Raw genomic sequence first — 18,581 nt, 5'->3', positions numbered from 1 at the left:
ACTATAACCTGCCTCATGGGCTGGTTGCAGAAATTACATGAGATAGTATATGGAAAGGGAAAAGCAAATGTTTGCTACAGAGGAAGTACTCAATAAATTATTGCCGTCATTACTGTTCGTTGATTATTATGCTAAGAATTTATGACCTTTACTTTAAAATAGGTTATTGGAATGGAGATATGACTTTCCACCATTCTTCCACCATTCTGAGCCTTACTTTGGACTTCTTTAAAATGGATGGATTTATGTCTTCACAGTCTGTTCTAGCTCTAAAGCACAAGGTAAGGAATTTGTTGTCATAAACTATATGGTAATTGCTCTTCCTTGTCTTTGCGTTTCTTCCCCAACCCATCCCACATTCTAACTCCAGTAATGGGATTTATTTCACTTCTCTTTCCACGCAATTTCCTTTTTTTTTTTCCTTTTATTCCAGGGGCTTCTTCTTCCAACTTCTCCTTATTTTTTACTTTTATTTTCATTTAAAAAAAATTAAGTTTATTGGGGTAACATTGCTTAATACAATTATATAATTTTCAGGTGTACACAATAATTTGACATCTGTATATTCTATTGCGTGTTTTCTACCCAAAGTCCAGTTTCCTTCAGCTATTTGACCCTTTTATTTGACCCCTTTACCCACTTCACCTTCCCCCTACCCCCCTATATTTGACCCCTTTACCGCAAAGAGGAGGGAAATGGATGTGGTAGATGCAATTTCTTTTTAAAGGTATTGTGACGACTTAAAGTTCAAGCAGGTTTAAATTTATTAATTTTTTTTTTTTGCGAGTTAACAAAGAATATCAGTGTTTCCTTGGAATACTGTTATAATGAATTATTAAAACCACAGTAAGTATCAGATATTTTCTAATGCAATTTATTTCAAAACTAAACGATTATTTAAGGAATGCATACTTTTCCACTGGGAAAACACATGAAAAATCAAACCAAGGGGAAACTGTGTTTTTATATCATCTGTTTGTTTTTTCATGAAATATGCATAACTTCTTAAGGTAAATATACCTTTTGAAAAGGCAATTTTGTAGTCCAGCTAATTATGCATGTTCTAGATGTATTACTAAAAATTTAAGTAAGTATATAAAGTATGAGAATATATATTTGTTTTGGATGATAATGACTCTCTAGGCCAGCTCCTTCTCTGAGCTAGAATCAACATTCCCATGCACTAGGATCCCCTCAATGCCCCAACTGCCAATGACAGTCTTTTATAATGTGTGAAGATGATTTCTTTGGGAGAAAAATGCTTAGAAATATGATACAAATAAACACTAAGAAAAGCAAATTAGTATGGTTTTTCCTAGCCCCTAAGTTACAAAGGCTGAATTCATTTCCCCTATGAAAATATGCTTCCCTAATCCAGTTTCCAGACCGGAAACTTTACACATTAAAATCTAATATGTAAATGTCTGCTATGAAGAATTTTGGATTATCAGTCAACAGGAATTAAATCTACTCTTGATATTCAGATAAAAGCATCTTTTCTTTGGTCTGAACTATTCTGGTGAGGTGGCAGATAGGGGAAAGGAGGACATGAATGAAGCTTGCTCTGAGAAGGAGCCCATAATATTCACCAAAATTCCAAATGAGTCCATGGCACAAAAATGCTTAAGCCCTTCTGTCCAAAAATAAACCTCTTAGAATGTGTTCCAAGAGACATATGCAACAATATTCGTAGCCTTGATTTTTAATAGCAAAAAACTGCAAACAATCTAAAAGTCCATTAAAAGAAGAATGGATGAATAAATCATGGATTACTCATACAATGGAATACTATAGTGCAGTAAAACAGATGAACAGTTACACATGTGAACGAATCTCAAATACAATACTGAGCAAAAGAAGAAAGTCACTTAAACACATATTCATTATGATTCCATTTTTATCAAATTCAAAACCATGCAAAACTAAAAAAATATATAATTTGGGGTATCCAAATATATGCAGTAAAATCATACAGAAAAACAAAGAATTTTTAGCCATACAATTCAGGATCAATATAAAAGCCTTTGCCTTGGGAGGATATAGGGGCACATAGGTGGCTTTAAAAGGTATAGGTGAGCTGACTGGTGAGTGTAATGGTGTTTATTGTATTATTATTATTCTTTACACTTTGAGCATGTCATTGTTTATCTATTCGATATTTAATATATAATTAGAATTTTTTTTAAATATAATAATTTTCAGCTGGGTGTTCATTAGATCTGGCTTAGTTAATCCTGCCATTAATCACTCCCCCTCATCTGACCATATCATTCTGTCCCAATAACACAAAGAACCGGTGATAGCTAATGTCACTTAACATCAGGAAATGACAACCTGAAAATCAAGAAAAAAGCCATACTAAATAAGATGTTTCTTAGTTTCCAATAAAAGAAGAAAAACATGGAAATGAAACATATAAACAGCTAAAGGAAATTAACATTGATTTTCTACCACATACTAAATAAAATTACCTTAATGCTGTTAATATATGTACAATATCAAAGAAAGAGGCAATCAGCATGACCAGGCCCTGAATACCCTAGGTGCTCCCTCTTCACTCTTCTCCTGAAACCATCCCCTTTCAAAGAAGAGGCCTTTCTGGCAAAACGTTTCACTGGCAAAAAAAAAAATTCATTCACTTAAAATTATTTATTGGATGCCTTTCCAATACTCAAATTTCAGAAATAATACTTTTTAAAAATCTTTTTTTTGGTCTATGACCATGCCACCTTGAACAAGCCTAATCCTGTCTGATCTCGAAAGCTCAGCATGGTTGGGCCTCGTTAGTACTGGATGGGAGACCACCTAGGAAGACCAGGTGCTGTAGGCGTAAAAAATAAAAAATAAAAAATATGGGGTTGTAAGCTGACAAGATCCTTGCAATTTGTGAGGTCAACCAAGGGTTGCCTCGCCTATAAACAAACAAACAAACAAACAAACAAATAATAAAAATAAAAATCTTTTTTTTTAACAAACAGCACACCAAAATATTTTGTTGTGGTGGTCTTTCAGTGTGGGGATTATGAGCAGTTTTACAATGATGAGTATAAGTTGCTTTATGATAAGAAACAAAGCTCAAAAAACTAAAGAAAATTCCCATGAAACAATGACCAAAGCCCCATCCTTGCCTAAGCTCAGTAGTATAGAGATCTGTTTCTTCACTTCTCTAGGTGACATGTGGTCTCAGAAAACAGATTTAAAAGGATAACTTTGAAATCTATAGGAAATGAGTAATGGGTATTGCTAGAAAATGGAATTACCTGAAAAATATTTTAATTGCATGTAAAATGAAAAGTCAGAAGTACAGCTCTGAACTTCTTTGACATGAACACCCCTAAAAAGAAGACAACTCATTTAATGGAGAGGATAAAAGAAAAGAGTAAAGAAATAACTGAGAGATTTGAAACCTAGAAAAACAACAAAAAATGAAATTATGGTGATTGACCCAAACCGAAAATCAAATCTTCACAAAATGAAACCCCATCTTCAAGAAGAATCAACAACAGAGGCCAAAGTCTAGACAATCCTTGATGATATCCTACAGCTTTGAGTCAGTGAAAAATAAAAGTGGAAACTGAGTATATAAAAAGCTCTCACATTCCTAGGAAAAGACTATTCTTTAGCCACGAAAACAAGTAATCAGAACCGGTTTAAATTCATTCAGTCAATAAACAACATGTCTTATTGAACATGTTTTAGAAGCCAGCCAATCAATGACAGTCCTTGCTTATGAAAGAGCCAATGAGAAACAAATCCGGTCCAATAAATACAGCTTTGAGGGCCAACCAAACAGTAATCACACTCAAGTAACCACACTTCTACAGATGACATCACCCTACTCAGCTTTTGAACACCTGCCATTCCCCGAACTCTACACTTCCCTAAAATCCTATACCAGTAGTTTGCTCTGCTTGGAGAGATTTTGCCCGATCCTAGCATAGCTCCCTTACAATAGCGAGCAATAAATTCAACTTTGTCTTTTTATTTCTGAAACTGAATGATGGTCTCGTCATCCTCTGACATCCTTTAAATGCCCCTTTAATAATACAAAAACCTTTAGGGATTTTTTGCTTTAATTCATTTCCCTAGATGGCACAAAATCAACAATTTAGATTAGCTTTGTTACATAAGAACTAACATGGATATTTAGCTTTATAATAAAAAAGTGGAATGGCACTAAATATTTTTTTAAATAGCTAAAATATTTAAATTATAGGATCATTTAGGTTAGTGTTTTGGGGGTAGATATTCTGGGGTTATAATCAACCAATATTTATCCTGGTAAACTTCTTGATAATAGTTTTTATGCTTTTCGATTAGTGCTTTCACATAGATACAAGATTTTTTTTGTAGATGATGTGAAAATTCCTCTTAAGTCATGTCTGCAGTCTCAGCAGATTCAGAACACACACAGTAAGTAACGTCCTAACCAGAACACTAGAAAAAGATGGCTCAGCTTCTCTGGTCCTATCTTCATCTTCATCAGGCTTGACAAGACTGAAAAGAGCTCAATTTCTCACTGCCTTCCTACACGGGGATCCAGGATGCTGTGTCCCTAATGAGGCAGGCAGTCATTTCATCTTCTGTACATTACTGGCTTGAAGCCCAAGCATACCTATCTAGAGAATTAATTAATCATAAACATGGATTGAGGAAAGTGTCTCAATTTTAAAACCCTACAACCTAAACTATAATAGCATAATCACACTATTGTGATCACAAAAATGCAAGCAAAAAACTAAAAAAGAATCTCAAACATTCATCTGTTTCAACTTCTTACCTTAAGGTAATCATATTAATCGACTCTCAAAGTTAAACCAGATATTTTTACACACATAAAAAAAATCTTGGAACTGTAGAACTTCTCCTTACTTTTCCTTTATAATTCTCTTCACACTTTTCTCTCAGCCCAAGCTAAAAGACAGAAGGCAATTAAGAGACAGAGGAAGAACAGTCACATAGAAAGATGAAGAGATCTCTGCTTTCTAGTTGGAATCTGGCAGATTTAAATCCTAAGGAGCAAGAAAAGAATGTGAGTGAGGTCAGGGAACCTATTAATATCCCCTAGTTGCTTAGCTCTTTCCTTGATATGCCATCTGGGAATAGAATTTGAGTAAGTATCGAAATACAAAAGACATAACCACACACTTTAATCAGGGCTTACTATGTGCCAGGTATTTAAACTTTATAACCACTGTGCAAAGAGGAATTGTTATCCTCATTTTACATGAAAGAAGATGACCCCAAGGAATTAAGTAACTTGCCCAAGGCTAAGCCAATTAACTTGTTTAGCTACTGGGGTTCCAGATCCAGCCACGTTGCCGCCATATGGCTACATTCGTCCTTATTTGGAAGAGGAATGGAGTGTCAGAATCACGGTAGGGATACTTCATTCTAGATTCCATAGGTTCTGATCCTCTCATGGATACCCTAAGAGACGCAATGCCCCAGTATAATCCGCAGCCACTGATGATGATATTATCACAAGGGCAAGAAAAGAGTTCTACCGTCAAGAACAGGCCAAAAGGAAGGTGAGTGGAGATGAAAAAGGCCTCAGGGCACTGCACGACCTGCTCCAATAATGAAGAAGAAAAAAAATAATGCTGATGACATTAATGATAATAAACTGCAGCTACTCTCATTATGAGAAACTTATTATGTTGCAGGAACTCGACCGAGTACTTTAGATTCATTAGCTTAGTACTTCGAGGTAGGAAAAAAAGTAAGGCCAGAGAGCTTAGGAAACTTAGATAAGGACACAAAATAGTAGCAGCGCAGAAATGCAGACTCGGGTCTCACTCTAAAGAGCTCTGGTCTTTCTACAATGAGTAATGGGATCTTATTTTCCCTCTTTTTTCCTTTGTCCTTTGTATGGGATGTATGTGATGAGGGATAGTTTGGCTTATATTTTTCTTCTGTAGAGACATTTATGTTCACACTTCCATAGTTAAAATAGTTTCATTGAATCATCAGAACTACGATGTTGTTGGTGCTTTTTTAAAATTTATTTTTCAACTACAGTTTTGCCAATGCTTCTTTTAGTTAAGCATGTAGAACATATTTCTGCTCCAGCCATGTTCTACTAGATGAGAAGTGGAAGATGTCTGCTCTTAATTGGTACTATTTGTGTTATGGCCATTTTCATATTATAGAATACGTTTCAAAATGAGCATGAACTATTATTTATAAAACAGAAACACTTCATTGATCAATATTAATCAATACTATATTTTATTTTGCAAGGCATTCATTTGGTCATTTAAGGTGGGCTTGGCATTTGCTGAGAACAATTTTTCTTGAGAGCACAAACCTATTGGGAAATATAAGATGGTGCAACTTGCACATAACTATAAAATTCAACAACAAATACTGCATGGTAGTAAAAACTAAGGAGGCTTCTGTTTTTAAAATTATATTAATAAGGAAGTATTACTGCTTTGTTAAGAGTAGTTTCATATTTGTTGATATTAATTCAAGTTTCTCATCAACTATAAAACACACTGAGCTTCCTCTCTAAATAAAAAAAAAGAAAACCTATTAAAGCACTTTTAAAGAATGAAAGCCGGGCACAGGCGGCACCAAGTTTGATTCTGAAGTTACAGAGGAAGAAGAATTTATTGTTATAAGGAGGTAAGTTTTAGGCTCCTCGCCAGCTGTTTCATGAATTTAAGTCTCATCTCCCACAACTAAAAGAAGATCCTAAAGCAGGGTCCCCAACCCCCAGACCACGGACCAGTACCAGTCCATGGCCTATCAGGAACCAGGCCACACAGCAGGAGGTGAGCAGCGGGTTCAGGAGCAAAGCTTCATCTGTATTTGCAGCCACTTCCCAGCGCTAGCATCATCGCCTCAGCTCCACCTCTGATCATCAGGCATTAGATTCTCACAGGAGCACCAGTCCCTGGTTCCAAAAAGGTTGGGGATCCCTGTCCTAAAGGGCAAGGACGATGTCTCCTATTTCTTTTGTATAGTGACTAGCACACTACAGTATATGTACTATGTATTTGATAAAATTGTGACACTTAACAAGTCTCAGCTTTACATATTGAGAATTTGTTGTCATTCCACCATTTAAAGGAAACATTTGTCTCTCCCACTTAAACAAACAAACCAGATACAGCCAAGAACAAAGGTTTTCTACAACTAAATTTTCACAGTGAGTTTCTTGTAGAACTTGGTGCTGCTGGAATTTGTAGAATTCTTCATAATCTAACTTACTGTAGGAAATAATCAGTACCTAAAACAGGAAACTAAAAATTTCAGTTAGAAATGGTTTATATTGTTTACCAATTATATAAAACACTTTGTTGGAATTCAATAGGCATCTAGGGCTAGAAAAGTCTCATTTTTCTTTTCCAGTTTAGATATAATAGAAAAACACCAATATAACCCATATGTACCTATCTTTTTGCTTCGTGGAGGGTATGTCATCCAAACTTTACGCTTTTGTCTTTTCACAGAAAAGGGAGGATTTCTAACATGAAGAAGTAGTAAAGGCTTTAAATTAAATAGGGAAATGAACAACAACATACTGCTGTTCCTTTTTGCTCAAGAGACTGCCAGTTTGTGTATCTGACTGATCATTACCTTTGTACCATCTAAGGTTTATTATGCCGTCAGGTTACTATGTCCTCGAAAGACAGCAGAAAACGAAGCAAACACGAATTAGGGATGGAACACCCTGAAGAAGATATTCCCTTCTGTACAGCTCAGAAAGAAACTTAACAAGGCCCATCATAGCCTGGAATTCCATATTATGCTTTTGATTTCACAAATCAGCAGGCTTTAAGCAGTCAGTGGATCATTTGCATAAGTAAGATACAAAGGCAGAAAAAAATCACTGCTTAAAGAAAAAGAATCCAGACTCATCTCTAAGTCTGTAGAAGAATGTACACTCTGGTTCCAGCAAAGCAAAGCTGTGTGTTCAATAGGCTAATCTGACATAGATGAAAATTTATGTTCTAATGCCAACGACTGTCCCCTTAACCACAGCTAGCAGTCTTGTAAAGGCTGAATGATGGCACAGAAGGTATAAGGGATAATAGAGGTGGTTAGCTTGGTGCAGACTCATCTTTACTATTGAAATAAAAAAACTCAAAACGTAATGTGACTGATCAGGTACCAAATATGAATGCCTTTTGCACATTACTCTGGCTGGACATATCCCAGTTACTCTGACTGCTCTCGAGCCCCAGGCAAGAACATGAGTAAGAGTACAATCCATCACATCTACTGTCTGTGGGTCAGCGACCTTGATGTCATCACATAAAAAAACGTATTTGTTAGGTTCCTTCTGATTGCAAGGCATGTAATAAATACCTGTACAACGTAATTTGCGACAGGTAAGTAGGTTTTTAACATTTAAAAATAGTTTTAAAAACTGAGTCGGTGTGCAAATAAAACACAGACTCGATCTTTCCAAGTCCCAAATAACTTCACTCTCTAGCTGACTTTCTACTTTTCACTTGCTGTGAGGAACAGTCAACTATTGGATCCAAATCAGAAAGCTCATATGTTTGGAAAAACTCCTATATTAACATCTGAAATAAAAGCTTAATTTTAAAGCTCCTTTTATAGAAAAATTCAAATATATACAAAGTAGACAGAATAATACAAATTAACCCCACACCACCCTCATGGTCCATCACTGTTTCATCAGTTATCAACTCATGACCAATTTTGTTTTATTTATACCCCCACCTTGTGTTTCCCTAGATATCAAGCCATTTCGTCTCTAAACATTTCAGTAAATCCTTACAATTTTGACTGAACGTTAACAGAATTTATAAGGTTTTGTGTTCGATTTTTCATTGCCTTTTATTTTAAATACCTTTGCTGGGGAAAGAGAGCGAATTGGTGTTTACTGAAATCGAGGAGAAGAAAATTTAGATTCTTCTGTTTTTCTGGAATCTGGGACCCAAATACAGCTGTAAACTTTCCTCCTCCTTCCAATGAAAGAGGACGCAGAGCTGGCAAGATATGGTCATTCAGTTTCACAAACATTAACTGAGCCCTAGGGATGGGGCTAGGTGCTAGAGATACAAAAATAAGTACGACAAAGACTTTCTCTAGAATGGGTGAGACAGACACATAAACAGATAATATCGATATAATGTGGAAAAGCTAGGCTAATTATATTCACAGGGTACTATGGGAACAGACCAGATTAGGTTTCCAAGAAAGGCTTCCTGGAAGAGATGGCATCTGAGTAAATACGAAAGTACTGCAAATGATTGTTCCTGTGTCATTATCCAATATCGAGTTTCCTTCAAACAGATTTCCTTCATTTAGTTGGCTGGGAAACTAAGGGGTAAGGGGAAGGTTCTTCAAAGAATATTAACCTGGAAAGAGAGTAAAATACCAAGAATTGAAAACCCAACCACTATATCGTGACTTGTGGGGAACACCAAAGGAAAAAAGGCTTGGTCTCTATCCTCAAGGAGGTAGGAATCTAGATAGAGAGAAATTAAGCATATAGAACAGGTACTATATGACATTCAAGCAAAATATAGTTTCCAGTTTTCAACCTTTACGGGTCAGAATTTAGGTCAGAGGTTAAAAAAAGACATATAGGTATCTGTGAGTATAGTTTGAAATCTAATCTTTTTATAAATTCAGAAAAATTACTTACATCCTTCATTGGCTTAAGTAAAATGAAGCATGGTAATGTGTTGGCACAGAACCATAAACATGAATGTCAAATCAATCCACGAGACAAAGAGGTAGAGTTGCAAATAAAAACATGTTCTAAAAATGGCATGTTTATCAACAGACTAAAGAAAAGTCTCTGAATATTTCCCATGGAATTGAGGAATGTATCTTTTTCACAATATTTACACAATGCTGAGAACATAAATTATAAGCGACCATATCATATACAGCAATACAGGTAGTCAGTAGGGAAAAAGCATTTGAAATAACTTTTGTCCCTACTGAACAGTAGAAAAATATTACTCCCCAGATAGAGTTAGTTGCTTTTTCTTCTGAGCTCTGACAGCGAATTACATGCAGCTATTTCCAGTGTTTTGTATTATATATATCATATCATATCATATCATATCATATCATATCATATCATATCATGTTATAAATCTTTATGTAGTGTAGTAGTCTTCCCTCCAGACCAAATCCTTGAGGATAAGGTCTGAATTGATTCATTCTGAGATTTAAAACCCATCCCCGCATCTGCTAGAATGAAGGTTTACTGAATGAATAAATGATTTATAGGTGATGTCTAATAAAAATCTCGCTACTATAAAGCCTTATAGAAAAGTTAAATATCAGTTAAGTCATGAGAGGTTTTGTTATTTTAAGAATAGATTCTAGTCTCCTTTGCCTGGCATTTAAGGCCTTTCTACATCGTCCCTAATCTACCTTTTTAACCTTCTCTCATCTACTCCCTTCTCTTAGTCAGATCCTGAATTACTTTCTCCTTCTCTCATAAGCTCTGTGCTTTCTCATTTCTATACTTTTATTCAATAATCTCCACCATTTTAGATTATGCAGCCCTTTCAGTATAAAATATTTGAGCATACTTACTTAATGCTGTGCTAATATACTGTGTATTAGAAAGCAATCATAAAAATAGAATAGACATTTTAAACAAATGAGGTAAAAAATATGAATAGAAGTTTTAATCTTTTCATTCTATATAGAATGCATTGTTTTACATGTACTTCACTTTAAAAATTACTGATTTACAATCAAAAGAACAAATCTCATACAGTTTGTGAAAATTAACTGAATGAAAACATGTAAAGCACTTAACAGCACTGTTCATGCTGGAAACACTATAAATGTCAGTTAATTTCATTAACATCATTATCATCGATGCGGTTTATTTCATCAATGCAGTTTCTTCCACCTGGAACAATGCCCCCATACCTATCCTCTAGCCTCACTCCTGTATGTCTAAGTCCTTGAAGGCCAAATTCAAATGTTATCTCTTCAAAGAATTATTTGAATGCGTCTCTTAAAGGGTTAGGATTTCTCAATGTAGGAGGTACCAAATCCTACAGAGCTTGAAAGAAGATATGCCTAATAAGCAAAAATAAAGCTGGAACAGTTAGAAAAAATTAAGTATGGGTTTATGAAAAATGATATCAATGAAAAAATATGATTAATAAACAGGAGCACCAGTCCCTGGTTCAAAAAGGAAAAATAAAAATACACAAAAAGGAAATATAACCATAGTAAATTGACTCTATAGTAAATAATGTCCAGATAGGCCTAATAATAGAAACAAAATTACTAATTTAAGAAAAACTGGTAATATAAATATATGGGAAAAATGGGGCATTATAACAGCCTTCAAATCCTCAACTTTTATTAGCAAAAATCTAAATAAAGGAGATTAATCACAAACTAGAAATTTGAACATGTTACTTTAAAATTTGTAGTTAAATGCCAGAAGAAACAGCTTAAATATTTCAAAGTGGCTGTCTCTGAGAAATGTTTGAAAGGTAGGACCCTTTAGTACTATTTAATTAAAAAATTTTGTACATATATTATATTGATCACACATTTTGAAAATAAAGGCAATTTTCTTAAATTTCAAAATTAATCACCTTCCACGTAAAGACGGCAAGTTGAGCATATGCATTCAACTCTACTTTCTCCAGAAATCTCAGTAACACAACAGAGAAAAGATTTAGAAAGGCACAGAAATCTCCCCTAAAGAAACAGAGAATAAGAAAAGATAAAAATTTTAATGCAAGAGTTCCAGGGATCAAATAATAAGATGCCAGAAAGAAAGGAGAAAGGCAATCACCAAAGAAATAATTCAAAATTTTTTTCTAGAACCGAAGATGCTGAATTTTTAGATTGAAAGGGTCAAATAATGTCTAACAAAACAGACAAAATACACCCAAACCAGGGCACATCAACATGAAAGTTACGAACAATAGGGAAAAAGAGAAGATCCTGCAAGCTTCCAGGGAGTTGTACAGTGAAATCAGCAGTGAGAATGGCATCTGTTGTTTTTCTCCATGGTAATAGAAGTTAAAAGGCAAGGAAGCAATGTCTTTAAAATTCTAAAAGAAACAGAATTCTATATCCAGTCAACATATCCATGTTAAAAAAAATTTGCATTTTACAACATGCAAAAGCTCAAAATATTTACTTCTATGCTCTTTCTCAGAAATCTATCAGAAGATGTATTCACACAAAACAAGAGAAAAGAAAACAAAAAGAGATGGAATCCAGGAAACGGGAAATCCAAAGATCCTATTGATCAGATCATATTAAAACTGGTCCTGAGTTACTGGTTTTAAGAAGATCAAGTCAATATGAAGGCATTAGGCTGGTTTTTGAAATGTTAAAATATTTCGTGTGCCTTTAGATTTACAGTTGTACTTTTACATCAACCTGAGCATAAAAAGACTGTAAGAGGCTTTAACTCTTACCTGTAACACAGCAGCAAATAAGTAAACTACTATGAAGATTACAGTTAGAGATGTATGACCGCTTTTCATCAAATGAATAGTGTAGAGGAAAATTAAATGTCCAGGAATCACTAAAAGCAGTAGAACTTGAGCAGACTTATTATTTACTCCTGTAATATAAAATGTAAAAGTTATTAAAACAAAGTCATATTTTTGTTAATAATAGGTCACAGTTATTAAAATGTGAGGATTACTTCCCAGTTATTATACTGGATAGCATCACACAAAATTTAATTGCTAAAAATAAATTCCAACTATTTACAATTCACTTAATTCTTTAAAATTCTCACTAAATGTTCTATGTTAATTAAATAAAAGGTAATTGATAAAAATTTACTATGAAGAACATTGGTCAGACTTTAATATCGATCATAAAAATAGAGGGATGACAAAAGAAAAAATAAAACGTTCTTAAAGTACAGAAATATTTTAATTTTAATTTTCCTTTAGAGTCTTTTCGCTGATATGACAAGTCTGGGCCTTTCTGATTCTCACTGAAAGGTCAAAAATTACATTTATTTTCATCAGGAAAAAAAGGCCCGCATTATGAGGTTTACAATTGTTTTAGTTTTTCGGCAATCACAAGCCTGGTTGACATAAACAACGCACTGGTTCCTTGTAATTGAGGTTATCAGCTCTCATCCTGTTAGTCTGGGATCAAATGCCCAAATTTAGAAAGGCCAAAAAGATTAATATAGGAAAGACAGTACGTCTGCCTCCCTAAATCACCTAGCAATGTTTTCTTGTATCTACGAGGTTCCTCTTTCCTGACTCATAAACAGGATATCCCAATGAAAGGGACAAAAGAGAAAAATTATACAAAGTTCCTCAGGAACTGCAGAACTGATAAAAGTGACTTCTTGCTCACTGAGATTTACTGCACAAAACCTATTCTAGTTAAAATCTATTTAGCGATCAGAAATAGAAAAATGTAACAATCACAAACGAAATATATACTCAACAAAGCTTGCCTGCCTATACTCACAGAGAGTAACAGTTCTTAAAATAACATATTCAAAAGTCCACAAGTACATACCTGGACCAAAAAAAGTTCGAAATGGGTAGTAACAAGTTTTAGGTTCCTCAGGTAATTCTCCTGGAATGCTATGTAAATGGAGGTAGGTAGAAATCCTGCTAGCCTGAATGGCCACCAAATTACCACCAATACCTGAAACACAGGAAAAACAAAGTAGTTATTCTCATATTTTAAACAACTTGCATAAATTCAACCAAATGTAAGGCTCTTTATGTCACATTCTGGGCCAATAACTGTGACATATTATTAACCAAAACATGAAATGCTTATTTATTTAATGTTGAAGTAGATTTTCCAAAGGCATAAAATAAAACCACTGTTACGAAAGACTTATTCATTATTTTTTCAAATCTGACCTCCGTCTGGTCTAAAAGCAGACTGAACTAAGTAATTTTTAAAAATTACTATCACAACTAAGAAATAAAGCTAGGTAACAAGATGTGTCATGTTCCTCATCGTAATGAGAGAGAGAATAAGCTAAATTTATTCAAATAGACAAGGCTTAATACTTTTCTTCTCAGCTTACTAAAGAAATTGGTGTACAGCACTAAAAAATATACTCAAGAAAGTCACCTTTTAACATAGATTATCCTCTCATATACTCCGAGGAAGAGGAGACAGTGCTGAGAAGTAAAATTAATTCCAAAGTGTGGTAAGCTCCCCCAAGGTGAGACAAGACACCCAAACTCTTTCTTCTTTTACAGAGTATGGGAGGAGAGGCAGTAGCCATAAAAGCAAGAAGGAAAACACTGAAAATTACAAATACTTAAAATGCTGAGTGTGAGCTGGCATAACCATTTAGAATAACACCTGGGAGTCCTAGACACAAAAAGAATCCACATTCATTTGCCATTTATTTCTGTAAGCCTTCACCAGGTGCTGGTGAGACAGACTGAGGTAGGGCAGAGGACTCGAGATAGCCAACCTCAGAGGCACACAGGCAAGAAATCACATCTATCTATTTCTGAATCCCTCTCCCATATGAAGCATAACCTGCTTGGGATGATAAAGAAAACATACTCACTACCTGATCCCCAAGAAAGATCAGTTGCCACTTCAGGAAAAATAGAAGCTGGAGGAGTGGAAGAAAATCTTCTGCTCAAGCCCGGTCTGACAGTTTGACTGTCAGTAGCAGGAGGGGAAGAAAAGCTGAGAAAGCCTCACCTCTGAGGACCAAATATATAGGAACTGCTTAAGATTAAGAATAGTGCAAGAATCCCAATCTCCATCCTATGCCTTGCACCAAGTAACAAGCATCAGCAGCCTACTATGAAAAAAGGAGCAGGAGTACAGACAGTTAAGCCTTCCATGATGCAGGCATAAAGCACTTCAGACTTCACACTAAGCTTAAGATAGCAGGAGCTCATCAATAAAGAAATTCGAAGTCAGTGGTGCGCTGAGGGTAACTATAATAATCACAGAAAACAAACCCAGCTCAACTACTGACTAGATTAGCTCAATCCTCCAAACTAATGACCTAACGGAAGGAAAAGCCTGTTTACTTCTAGGCATAAATTGTTGCTAAACATCCTACAGTGCACAGGAAGCCCCACAACAATAAGGAATTATCTGGCCCCAAATGTCAGTAATGTCAAGATTGAGAAACCCTGTAGTAAAGAAATTGATGTATGCCTCCACTACCTGAAAACTGAGAAAACTATCCCTAAATAACGTGTGAATTAAAGAAGAAAGCATGATAGAAATTAGAAAACATTTGTAATTAAATGGCAATTAAATACTACATACAAAAGCAGATGGGATACAGTTAAAACAGTATTAAGAGGCACACTTATAGTCTTAAATGCATATATTAGAAAAGAAGGAGGCTTACTGAACTAAGCATCCATCTCAAGAAGTTAGAAAAGACAGAAAAATAAACACAAAGTAGGAGAAGGAAAATAATGAAAAGAAGAAATTAGAAAGAGCAATAATAGCTAAACATTGGCTATTTGAAAAGAAAAAAAGTAGTAAAACATCGGGAACAAAAAAAAGAGAGTCATAATTCCAATTATTGACAACATTAAAAAAATAAGAATATTATAACCAACTTTATTGCCAATAAACTTAAAAATTAAAATAAATATAAAAATATCCTAATATACATAACAAAATTAGGAAGAAATAGAAACTCTGAATCATTCTATAGTGATTAAAGAAATTTAATACACAATTTAAAATCTTCCGCCAAAATCACCAGGCCCGCATATATTTTCTGCTTTGTTGGTTTTTTCCCAAGTGAGTTCTATGAATATTTAAGCAACGAATAATTTCAATCTTACACATATTACTTGGGATGGTAAAGGAAAGTATAAAATAAGAATAAGTATATCTAACTCATATAATGAGAGTCTAGTATAACTCTGGGTTCAAAATCCAAAAACGGAAATATGAAAAAGGAAAATTATAGGCCAATCCCATGAATAAAAATAAATGTAAAAAAAATACTAAACAAATTATTAGCAAACAGAATCCAGCAATATATGAAACGTATAACACATTACGACCAAACTGGATTTATCCTACGAATACAAGATTGATTTAATATTTGAAAATAAATTAATGCGACTCATCACATTAACCAATAAAGGTAGGAAAAGAAATAATATCATTATATAAATGAATGCAGAAAAAAAATAGTAAAATTCAACATTTTATCATTTAGGATTAAAAACTCTTAGAAAATCAGGAATTGAGGAGGACTTCTTTAGCAGATAAACACACGTAAACACAAAACCTGAGATATGACAAAGGAGGTACTGCAGATCAATTAAGAATGCTATACCTCTGCTCAGCAAAAGAAACCATCAACAAGGTAAAGAGACAACCATCCGAATGGGAAAATATATTTGTAAGCAACACCTCCAATAAGGGCCTAATATCCAAAATATACAAAGAACTCATACGACTCAATAACAACAAAAAACCCAAATGATCCAATCAAAAAATGGGCAGAGGACCTGAACAGACACTTCTCTCTAGAGGACATACAAATGGCCAACAAATATATGAAAAGATGCTCAACATCACTAGCTATTAGGGAAATGCAAATCAAAACCACAATGAGATACCATCTCACACCTGTTAGAATGGCTATAATCAACAGGACAAGTAGTAACAAATGCTGGAGAGGATGCAGAGAAAAAAGGAACTTTTATACACTGCTGGTGGGACTGCAAATTGCTACAGTCACTATGGAAAACAGTATGGAGGTTCTTCAAAAAACTAAGAATTGATCTATTATAAGATCCAGCAATTCCTCTACTGGATATTTATTTACCCCAACCACTTGAAAACCCATGTCCAAAAGGATATCTACACACCAATGTTCATAGCAGCATTATTCACAGTGGCCAGGACATGGAAGCAACCAAAGTGTCCTACAATAGATGATTGGATAAAGAAGCTGTGGTACACATTTACAATGGAATATTACTCAGCCATAAGAAGAGATGAAATACAGCCATTTGCGACAATATGGATGGACCTCGAGATAATCATGCTAAGCAAAATAAGCTAGACAGAAAATAAGCTAGTTGAAAGTCACATGATATCACTTATATGTGGCATATAGACATAAAAGCAATAAATCAACAGGACATACAGAGACTCATGAACATGAACTATAGACTAGTGGTTACCAGATGGTAACGGATGGGGGGAGGGGAGAGGTAGACGGGATAAAGAGCTTCAAATATGTGGTGACAGAAAGAAATCTAACTATAGAAGGTGAACACACAGTGAAAATATATATATGCCTTACTGTTAAAGTGTACAGCTGAAACTTTTTGGATTTCGTTAACCAATGTCACTATAAAAAATAAATAAATAAATTTATAATACGAAAAAAAAATGCTATAGACTTTTCAATAAATCATGCAGTGATAATTGGTTATTAATATGCCCCCCAAAAAGCCCCATGAAATTGGACCCTTATTCTAACACTATACACAAAAATCAATTCCAGGTGGATTAAAGACGTTTTGTGAAAAGCAAAATTATTAAACTTTAGAAGATAATGTAGAATGGATGGGAAGGGCTGATTTTTTGAAAACATAATAGAAAAACAGCAAACCATAAAGAAAAGCATTGATAAATTCGTCTACAGTATAATTTAAAAATCTTGTTCATCAACATACATCATAGAGAAAGTGAAAAGACAAGCCTCAAAGTGGATGAAGATGTTTATAACACAAAGGACAACTGTCTAGAATATATGAAGAATTCCTACAAATGAACAGAAAAAAGGAGAAAAGAACAGAGTTCACAAAGAGGTTGATCCAAATTGCTAGTAATCTTTATGAAAAAGTACTTTAAGGTGCTGGCTTAAATACTGGTTACTCAGTAGCTTGCCTTATAATTATTCTTTTAAACTACATGTACTTGTATTTTGCATTTATTCCACATTACTAAAAATGGGAAAACCTAGAAATAGCAAAACCTAGAAAAAATATATAAATAAACTAGGTACTGGAAAAAATACCCACTATTTATTTACAAATCAGGTTATCAAAATTTAAACTTAACAGACAAGAATATTTTCAATGCAATGTCTCTGTATACCCACACATAGAAAAACATTTTAAATCTTTTTTATATATTCTAACATCAACAGCAACAACAATAAAGAAAATAAAAGGCAATCTGAAAAATAATCAGCAAGAAATAACATCTAAAGAAAAATCTCTAAAAATCAAACAGAACAGCTAAATGCTACGTTAAAGCAGACAAAGCACTTAAAATTCCTACTATTAATACAGATTATCCCTCAAGATGAGTTAGTCCACACTGCTCACTTAGGAGGCAGTTACCGTATTATTTTCATGAGTGAATGACAGGGCAACAGAGTGGAAAGATCATTGGTTTTACAGTCAGAAGACATAATGTGAGTCTCAGCTCTACTTTCTGGCTTTGTTATCCTGGCCATGTTAGCTTAACCTCCTTAGGCCTTTGTTACTTAATTTTTGCAAAATGACAATTTAAAATATCTGCTCTAAATATTGTTTTATAATCCTTAAAATGCTATAAAAACAAATACAACCCAAATTATAGGTAAATGTGCCAATTCAATGAGTTTACCTAGATCACCCCATTTAAAATTATAG

At 34.3% G+C, this 18,581-nt stretch overlaps 1 protein-coding gene across 1 annotated transcript in view; it reads right to left on the bottom strand.

The window, feature by feature from the left end:
• The window catches only part of SLC41A2 (solute carrier family 41 member 2), an 87,463-nt gene that overhangs the window by 9,375 nt on the left and 59,507 nt on the right, over positions 1-18,581 (bottom strand). Inside the window, exons 8-9 of the mRNA XM_006914524.3 lie at positions 13,480-13,611; positions 12,405-12,553 (exon numbers count right to left, since the gene is read on the bottom strand). Coding sequence (XP_006914586.1) covers positions 12,405-12,553; positions 13,480-13,611 — 281 coding nt within the window. The remainder of the gene's footprint in view (positions 1-12,404; positions 12,554-13,479; positions 13,612-18,581) is intronic.

Source organism: Pteropus alecto, unplaced genomic scaffold (genome assembly GCF_000325575.1).
Source record: "Pteropus alecto unplaced genomic scaffold, ASM32557v1 scaffold94, whole genome shotgun sequence".
In the NCBI taxonomy this organism is placed as follows: Eukaryota; Metazoa; Chordata; class Mammalia; order Chiroptera; family Pteropodidae; genus Pteropus; species Pteropus alecto.
This window is presented reverse-complemented; position numbering and strand designations above follow the sequence as displayed.